General features: G+C 35.3%; 2 protein-coding genes across 3 annotated transcripts; one reads left to right on the forward strand and one right to left on the reverse strand.

The window, feature by feature from the left end:
• Nucleotides 1-989: 989 nt before the first annotated feature.
• LOC114748230 (probable E3 ubiquitin-protein ligase RHB1A) lies at nt 990-4803 on the reverse strand. Its single transcript, XM_028936592.1, has 5 exons — nt 4640-4803; nt 3356-3480; nt 1784-2156; nt 1524-1633; nt 990-1019 (listed from the first exon to the last, which is right to left on the reverse strand). Exons 2-5 carry the CDS (start codon nt 3416-3418, stop codon nt 990-992), a joined length of 576 nt encoding a protein of 191 aa, XP_028792425.1. The 5' UTR covers nt 3419-3480; nt 4640-4803.
• A 1856-nt stretch (nt 4804-6659) lies between these two features.
• On the forward strand, nt 6660-8795 carry LOC114748229 (pentatricopeptide repeat-containing protein At2g46050, mitochondrial-like). Of its 2 annotated transcripts, none has more exons than XM_028936590.1 (2): nt 6660-7195; nt 7352-8795. In XM_028936590.1, exons 1-2 carry the CDS (start codon nt 6709-6711, stop codon nt 8731-8733), a joined length of 1869 nt encoding a protein of 622 aa, XP_028792423.1. In that variant the 5' UTR covers nt 6660-6708; the 3' UTR covers nt 8734-8795. The 2 variants fall into 2 exon arrangements, with proteins under 2 accessions (XP_028792423.1, XP_028792424.1); XM_028936591.1 differs by having other exon boundaries at nt 6660-7180.
• Nucleotides 8796-9040: the final 245 nt, after the last annotated feature.

Here is a 9040-nt window from a genome sequence, read left to right on the forward strand (position 1 = left end):
ACTCATTTGGTCTTTATGATTAGGTATGTAAAATTCTAACTTGCAACAGCTGTGATGGCCCCGTTATTCCACACCTAAACTCTGTGGGGGTGAAGCAATCTCAATCTTCCATTTAGGCTTAAAACAACGATCAACCTGTCTATTACTACTTTTGGTCTTTAATATAAAAACTAACTAGAGGATTGAATTTGATCAAAATATAATATCTTAATTCACTTGGCTTCCCATTATACCCCTATTGATTGTAAGAATTTCCCATCAGAGATAGTTTCGATACAAGTCAATACTGGATGAATAGTCAAAATTGAGTTTTAGACTCACAATTCTCGAACAAGCCACAAGCCAGCAAAATTCAGTGTTGACTAAATGTTCAAAAACGTTTACAAATCATCCCCCCTTAACCCCCAACTCAAAACAAGATTTTTACTATTCTTCTTCTTTCAGACAATGGACTGGAGCCCCATCATCCACCAGTCTGTATGTAGTATACAACAAAAATGAAAAAGACATGATTTACAACACCAGGATAAATATTTTCTTTTCCCAACAAAGGAAAAAATAGAAATATAAAGCATGGAAAAGCACATAAATATTGAGATATTTGTACAAGAAATAGAGAGAAGCAAATTAACACCAGGAAAAAAAAAAAAAGACGAGTGAAAGAGATAGCAAAGGAAAAACCATTAATGAACAATATTATCTTCCTCTTGAGAAATGCTTCATTCTTATACTAACAGGCAAATTCCCCTGTGAAGAATTGCAGCCAAGGCAACAGGCAATATCTTGTATTGTGTTGTTAAAACTTCATTCTTCTTCACAGATAGATAGCTGATATTGATGACGAACCCGTTAAGACACTGACTACACTACAGATGCATGACAAATCGAAGACGAATCTGTAGCTACCATCATCAAACCAGTTATCAAACAATGAACTTCCTCCATTCATCAACCACCATTTAGCTAACCTTGGTTTTAAAACGAATAACCTAATTCAGTTTCTGGTCAAAGATCATCTCCTGTAACATCAGAAAGGGGAAAGAGAATATTTCATTGGAGTACGGCAGAATTGTTGTTCAAGGTAAAGGGAAAATTACATCCAAGTACCCATATTCTAATAATATTAGGCCTAAGGATCTTGCGAAATTGTAATCATTTCCAAAAATCAAAATTACAATGCAGTTTTACGCGACTTACCCACAACTTTTAGGAAAGCTATTAACTGAATTTAAGAACATTTTACCAGGTTTTAAGTATATTCTCAAAGCTAGTAATAACTTCTAAAAATTGAACCATAATATTTATCATGATTTATAAGATTCTTTACCATAAAATTTTTTTATGGGCTGGGTCCAACATATAATTTTCCTCAAGATTAAAAACGCTAGATTGGTTTTATTTGACCGTGACATGCTTAGATTTCTCAAGTCAGCAAAAAACCATATTTCTGCATCCAGCTGGAACTGCTTAGGTTAGTTTAACAACCTTTTTTTCCTTTTTCACAGTTTTTGCAGAAGACATACCTGATCACATATGGGACAAGAGTCGCTTCGTTCCATCCACTCAAGAATGCAAGATAGGTGAAAGTGGTGTTCACACTTGGTCAGAGTTTTAGGATTCTCAACATCATATTCTGCATTTAAAATGCATATCTTACATAAACTCTTTCAGTGGCTTAAGAGGCAAAGAGAGCCAGGACGGATTAGTCCCAGTTCTATCGACAGAAACACAGTTAAAATGGGAGGATGAGAAAGAATATTTCTACTAATTGGGGCAACTGTACCTTCAAGACAAATTGGGCAACCATCCTCTTCCTCTGTCACTAATACATGAGATTCATTTGATTTTGTTAGTTCTGGCTTCCTTGGAGATGTAGGCATAGAATTAGCATGAACTTTGCATTCCGCATCTTCAATATCTTCACATGTAAGTAAAGTTGCAAAACTACTACCACTAACTGTTTCTCTGCCTGAATCAGAATCAGTTGACACTGGACAACCCAAAACCGTATCATATGGCAATGGTGCAGGAGGGGGCCGGTAAGTATCAGGTGTTGATCCCTGAAGGTCCAAACCGACCAGCAAGCCGGCAGTGAGTGAACCACCAGTACCATCATTAGTAGTTAAAGACTCGTGCTCTTCCAAGGCCGGTGGACACTGAAGAAAAGATTTTCTTAGATTTAAAATATGTCACAAGCAATGTCTATTACGCAAAGTCCCATGTAAAAAGTAGTAAATGGCTATCATCGTGAAAGAGCTTGAACGTGTGAAAAAACAATCAATACTACAATACAGCTCAATCTCAAGCCGCTTTCCCTTTGACACCTCCTGCGGGGGTCATGCTTGCGTGGGAGAAAATTCTTTAGATATTCTCCCAACTTTATGTAAAAGAAAGAGAAAAACTAGGTTCTTATAAAGGTGTTATAATATATAGTAATCATAATTATGTTTTAGCACTTAATCTCTGCAAATTGCCTCATGACAATTAAGGCATTTTCTTATCCCCATTCTCCTCACTGTACAATCTACAAAAGGCAAGAATAAATGTAGAAATGATAAAATAGAAGGCAGCCATGAAAATCCATTTCAATTTCCTTTTCATTTCTGCGAAGAACTTTGCAGGTGATGAAAAGAAAAGATAAACCAGAGATTTGTCAAGATAAGTTAAATTTAAGCTTCCATATCTTAAAAAAATTTGCACCCGCTTGTAGCTGATGCATCATCCAAAAAAGAATGCATCAGGGCAATTTTTTTTCCTGCCAGGTGCCTAACTTATCACAATCAGAGATGTATGATTCATTAGCTCTTCTTTTGCCAATGAATCTAATATTTGGTCAAAAACAGTTCTATAGTCCAAACAAAACAACTAACCAACTGTAATCAACTTTCTTCCAACACTTTTGCCATATACTATTCATCCAACGCTTTTATTGCCTCATTGAATTACTACACCAAAACTTTTAACATTTCTATTAAATAACAGCCAATGGGTTATCTTTTGAGATCCTTTGTGCCCAGAATAAGCATCCATCTAGCAAAGGTTTTTTTTTTTTTGGTTTGGGGGGGGGCTATACTTTTTACTTCAGTGTTCAAAGAAGATAGAAAAAGGGGGGATGTGCACAGTATAAATAAAATCTGGCAGCACCTTTGATGATTACCTGCAGTAAAGACAATTTCAGTCACAATAATCAAAACCCTCAAGGAAGCCAGATTGCAATGGTGCTTTAGTGTGTTGCATTTACAGCTGTGGTCAATAAAGCAGTTCATGGCATTCCAATTGCCACTTATCAACCATCAAATGTTCTAGTTCTACAAAAGCTATAAATTATGCAAGAAGGATAAATTAAATTACTGACATAGATATAAACTGGTGTTCCATGCAGATGAGGTTTTCTGGCACTGCAGCAGCAACCTCCCATTTTTTAGCACTTGTTTCTGTTTTCTTTTTAGCCAAAACCACTAGTGATGGTCTCTTTCATTCCTGTTATTCAGCACAAAAGAAAATAAGAGGCACCCTAAAACTTGTGTCTTATCTGACGCAAGTCTGCAGATGGTATTTACAGCTAGTTCACAAAGAAATGGGCATGATGTTTCATGAAGCAATAACAATGATGTCAACTTGAAATTATGCAAGCAAATATCATGTCCTAATTAATTACAAAATTTAACCAGTGGCCAAGTCCTTCACTAAGACCAGAGGAATAGCATTAATAGGCAGCTGCTGAGAAAAGGTGAATTGCTTATAAAGGAGCCCAAAAATCACAAAGATGTGCGCACGTGGTTGTTCAACATCACGTACTAACGATTTGAAAGCTATCACAATTTTATTTTATTGAATAAAAAAGTTGGATTTAGAAGCCATAGTTTCTTTTCTAAGATACAACACAACATGCAACTATATCCAACATCTTGCACAGCTTGTACAGGCTTCACACATCTGCTATTGCAACCTTTCATGCTGTAGTTGGCAATAGAAAGAGACAATAAGCATCGTTTTCCTTTGAGTACAACTATTTAGTATCCGCTACCACCAGTTAATCCAGATTCAGGAATTGTTGGATTCAAATAGGAGGTAGTTCTCCAGGTGTAGTTTTGACAATATGCATCTTTCATTAACACACAACTCAGCTTTCCAAATCAGTAGCCATTCAATGAACTTTTATTGAAATTATTATCTGGACTCGATAACAAGGCTTAAAGACTATAATACTATAATTCACAACCCTGAATTTATGACTTTTCCAATAAAGGCTCACTACATTTAGCATAAAAAATTCCCAACAAAAGTTAATCTTCACAAGCAACAAACAGCTCAAAAACCAATAATATCAACAAAGAACAAGAAGAAAAGATGCAGCAAATCAATGAAACAACAAAAGCCAGGATAATAATCATAATAAGACCAAGAAAAATAGAGCTAACATCTGCCTTACTACCCAGAACACCAAAGCGACCCCAAAAACTGATAGCCCATCAAAACCATTCAATCAAATACAATTACGAAGCTCACCGCATAAACCCTAATAGACAAATCGGTCCCAGAGGAAAAGGGTGCACAGACCACATGTGAATGAGCAATTAAAATGCATAAAAGTTGTCAACGGCAAAGGAAACCATTGAGGAAACGTAAAAGCTCATACCTTTGGGAAGAAGAGATACAGAATAATAGAACAGATGAATTTCAGGAATAGCGGGTGAGAGAAGGATTGCGAAAGCTTGCACCCTGTGTATGCTCTACTTTCCTGTCCACAGTCCTACTCCTACACGCTCCTCTCATTTCTCTCTCATGGTCATAGGTGCGTTGTCTTTCCTTTCTTACCTTATTTTTTTTATTGCATCTTTTGTGTTATTATTATTCTCTCTCTCTTTTTCTTGAAGATGAAAATGACAAAGTCAACTGGAAAATAGTTGTGGGGCTCCAGGGATGAAGGTGGATCGTTAATCCTAACAAGGAAAGTGATAAACTGATAATGTGAAACTGAAGTTAATGAGTCGAACTTTTTTTTTTTAAAAAGAAAATTTCTTTGCATGCATTAGATTAGATTCATTCACTGATGTCTGATGGATTGCGTCAATGCTTCAATTTTAAGTTTATGAATATAAATCAGAACTTGAGTATTTTTTAAGTTATCCTGAATTCTCTGGCAGAAAATAAATTAACCTGAATTCAGCGGAGAAACTTACAAATATATAATTATCTGCAAATGGTACGATGGAGTTAATAATATGGTGATGATGGCAGCATTTATATGCAGTAAATTATATTTTTAAATGTAAAATTAAAAGTAGTTATGTTTTTTCTTATACAGTCTACAACTTACAAGATGGCAAAAGAATAGCGTTAGCGTTAGAAATTATAGAGAGGGAAAGAGTTTGGTTTTGCTAGTTCCTTTGTATTTTTCAATAATGTTTTGGAGACAAGACAGTGATGATTAGAAGGTAATTTAGTTGAACTCCAAATTGATATGGTTGGGACAGCACATTGTATTATAGTATTTAGGTATTCATTATTGTTGGTTAGTGACCATCCTTGAAAAGACCTCAAAGTGATTCTCTATTTCTATAAATTGATACGTTTGATTATTTGTTTCACCTACTTCAATCTACCAATTTTATAATATCCACCTTTTCGGTTCTCATTATTCCTTTTCCATTTATTATTATAATTTTAAAAGAAGTTATAAGTTCTCTGAATTGAATTAAATTTTATCGAGACTTTCCAGAGAGGTTAGTAACAAGGATGATAATGAATAATAAGCAAACAGATAAATAACCTTGATATTATGAATATACAATAAAACAAATGAATCAATCTTTTAACATAACATGCTACCTCCCCCATTAAAATAAGTTCCGGTAATTTCTTAAAAAAATAACAATAAAATATATTATAATAGTAATTAAGTTTCTTTGGCCGGCAAAATATATTATAATTAAATCAACACGCAATTTTTAGTTGGCCAAAAAATTACAGGTTTGAAATTGATCTGCACCCAAAAAGAAATTCAAAGAAAGAAAGAAGGAAACACCGAAACGCACAAAACGGAGCTCGGAAACTGGGTCCATCGTTCATATTGTTGGGCTCAGACGTTACCTATTAAAAGCGAACAGGCCCAGCCCAAACTTTTTCTTATGGGGCTAAATTGAAACAATTTATATTTGCATTTCTGCCTTAAAAAAAAGCTGAAATTTTATAAATACCAAATAAAGAATGTTAATAAAAATTTATTATCATTTGCAAATTCATACTTATTAATACTAAATAAAGCTGTGTTACCAAAACTGATTTGGGATTTGTAATTTCCAACTTCTTTTTTCTGTCATTCCCTCAAAAAAAAATCTAATGCTTTAAATTTCTAATTTTAAAATAGTCTTCAGAAAAATCATATACACAACTTACATTTATAAATAAGAATTGAGATGTTTCAAAGATTCTCCAATATCATACAAAAGAAAAGGAATATAAAATTATTGTGCAGACTCCGAGGCCAATTATTGAAATGGATAAAATAATTCCTCTTCCTCTCAATTATAAGACGGCAAATAAAACGTTGTTAGACTTTTTCTTTGGTTATCTTAATAAATATTTATGGTCGATATCAATCCTGTTGTCTATAGCCGAGTTTCACATCAGTTCTGGATTTGTTTTCTTGTTGACAAGTCTAACTGACCACCATTTGGGCATTTCAGATGTTAAAAAATCCATGGCATGAAAATTCGTACTATGCTTGGGTCCTCAATTTATGATCTTCATAGAATCAAATTCTTTCCACCTTCACTTCCAATTCTCCATTTCAAACCAAGCCCGTTTTTCGTAATCGTCCCTCAAAACTATAGTTATTCTTCATATCAGTTCCATCCACTGATTCAAACCAATGCATCTCCCTCCGTTAGTAGATGCAGAGCTTTAGTGCCAGTTCCTGATCAAACCCATTCTAGGGATTTCAACACGGTGTTTTTGTTTAGCTGTAGCATTCTTCAAACCTGTGCGAAAAGGGCAATTCTTTCTGAACTTAAACAAGTACATGGGCATTTGTTCAAGTCTGGATTGTACAGTGTGCTTTCTTTACAAAATCAGGTCTTGTATGCGTATTTCAAATGTATGGAAAGTTCAGACGCAGAAAAGGTGTTTGAGGAATTGCGTGTGCGAAATGTAGTATCCTGGAACATTTCGATTCGTGGTATATTTGACTCTGGTATTTGCAATGGCTTGAATCCATACTTGGTTTTTTCTTATTTTAAAAGGATGGTGATGGAAACCGCTCCTGATTTTACCACATTTAACAGTTTGATTGGCTTTTGCGTTCAGTTGAATGATATTGACATGGGTACGCAATTGCACTGTTTCACAGTGAAGCTGGGATTGGATTTGGATTGCTTTGTTGGCAGTGCTCTTGTTGATTTCTATGCAAAATGTGGCTTAGTTCAGAATGCAAGGTTGGTTTTTAGTTGTGTTCGGTTTAAAGATTTGGTTATGTGGAATGTGATGATCTCATGCTACACTTCGAATTGTTTACCCCTGAAGGCATGGGCCATTTTCAACTTGATGCGATTGGAAGGCGTAAAAGGGGACGAGTTCACATATAGTAGTCTAATAAGTTCATGTGTTGCCTCTGATTGTTATGACTTTGGAAGGCAGATTCACAGTCTTATCCTTAAACAGTCATTTGATTCTGATGTTTCGGTGGCTACCGCTCTGATCAACATCTATGCCAAACATGAAAACATAACCGATGCTCTACGTGTTTTCGACAAGATGGTAATTCGAAATGTGGTGTCTTGGAACACCTTAATTGTTGGGTGTGGACAGTGTGGACACGGGAATGAAGTCATGGAGATTCTTAGAAATATGCTAAGGGAAGAAACTCACCCTGATGACTTGACTCTTTCCAGCACCATTAGTTCATGTGGGTATGCCTCTTCTATTACTGAAACCAAGCAAGCTCATGCTCTTACAATCAAATCAGGACTTGAGGAATCTATATCCGTAGGCAATTCTTTGTTAACCGCATACTCCAAGTGTGGCACTATTGCTTGTGCATATAAATGTTTCAGGTCCATCCTACAACCTGATGTTATCTCATGGACTTCAATGATAAATGCATATGCCTTTCATGGTCTTGCCCAAAAAGCAAATGAGACATTTGAGAAGATGTTATCTTGTGCCATAAAACCAGACAAAATATCATTTCTTGGTGTTCTCTCTGCTTGTGTTCATTCTGGGCTAGTAATCAAGGGCCTTTATTACTTCAAACTAATGACGAAGTTGTATCAGATTGAGCCGGAAACAGAGCACTATGCCTGCATAGTGGACCTTCTCGGACGATGTGGGTATATATATGAGGCCTTTGAGTTCTTAAGGTCTATGTCAATTGAACCAGAGGGAAACACATTAGGAGCTTTTATTGGATCTTGCAAAGTACATGAACAGATAGTTCTGGCTAGGTGGGCTGCACAGAAGCTGTTGATGATAGAGCCAAAGAAGAGTGTGAATTACACTGTGATGTCCAATATTTATGCTTGTTACAAGCGCTGGTGTGAAGTGGAAAGATTGCGCAGAAAGATGGAGGAAAGGTGCAGTTCAAAGGTCAGAGGTTGTAGCTGGATAGAGATTGGTAATGAGATTAGTTTCTTTGTGTCTTGTGATAGATCCCACCCTGAAGCTCTAGAAGTGCATGCTACGTTAGCAATGTTGATAAGTACAATGAAAGAAGATGGCGTTTGGATTGTGTAATTTGTAGAGCTGGGAAAATTATTAGAATACATACCTAAACTAATTATAATTGTATTTCCTTATAAAAATAACTAATTTAAGTTAATTGTGAACGATCATTTCAAAAACTACTTCCGAAGCAATCATCAAAAGGGATCACCCCCAATTTAGTTGTTTTCTTTTTTGTATTTATGTATGTAACTGCCGGTGACTAATGGAGATAACTTCAGTAACTTTCACTGCAATTCTAGTAATTTATGAGTTCATATTGATTATTAAACTCAATACTATAATGTTTAATATAAGAGTTAAATAACTAATTTATTAA

Source organism: Neltuma alba, unplaced genomic scaffold (genome assembly GCF_004799145.2).
Source record: "Neltuma alba isolate B1F8T4 unplaced genomic scaffold, ASM479914v2 tig00005657_pilon, whole genome shotgun sequence".
Classification (NCBI taxonomy): Eukaryota; Viridiplantae; Streptophyta; class Magnoliopsida; order Fabales; family Fabaceae; genus Neltuma; species Neltuma alba.

Bases quoted from the DNA above. Each gene is read 5' to 3' on its own strand.
- LOC114748230 (XM_028936592.1), bottom strand. From the start codon at position 3,418: ATGGGAGGTTGCTGCTGCAGTGCCAGAAAACCTCATCTGCATGGAACA. The intron at 1,634-1,783 runs GTACAGTTGCCC...TTTTAAATGCAG, and splicing joins TTGCCCAATTTGTCTTGAAG to AATATGATGTTGAGAATCCT. The intron at 1,020-1,523 runs GTATGTCTTCTG...CTGATGTTACAG, and splicing joins CTTGTCCCATATGTGATCAG to GAGATGATCTTTGACCAGAA.
- LOC114748229 (XM_028936590.1), top strand. From the start codon at position 6,709: ATGAAAATTCGTACTATGCTTGGGTCCTCAATTTATGATCTTCATAGA. The intron at 7,196-7,351 runs GTATTTGCAATG...ACTGTTTCACAG, and splicing joins TCGTGGTATATTTGACTCTG to TGAAGCTGGGATTGGATTTG.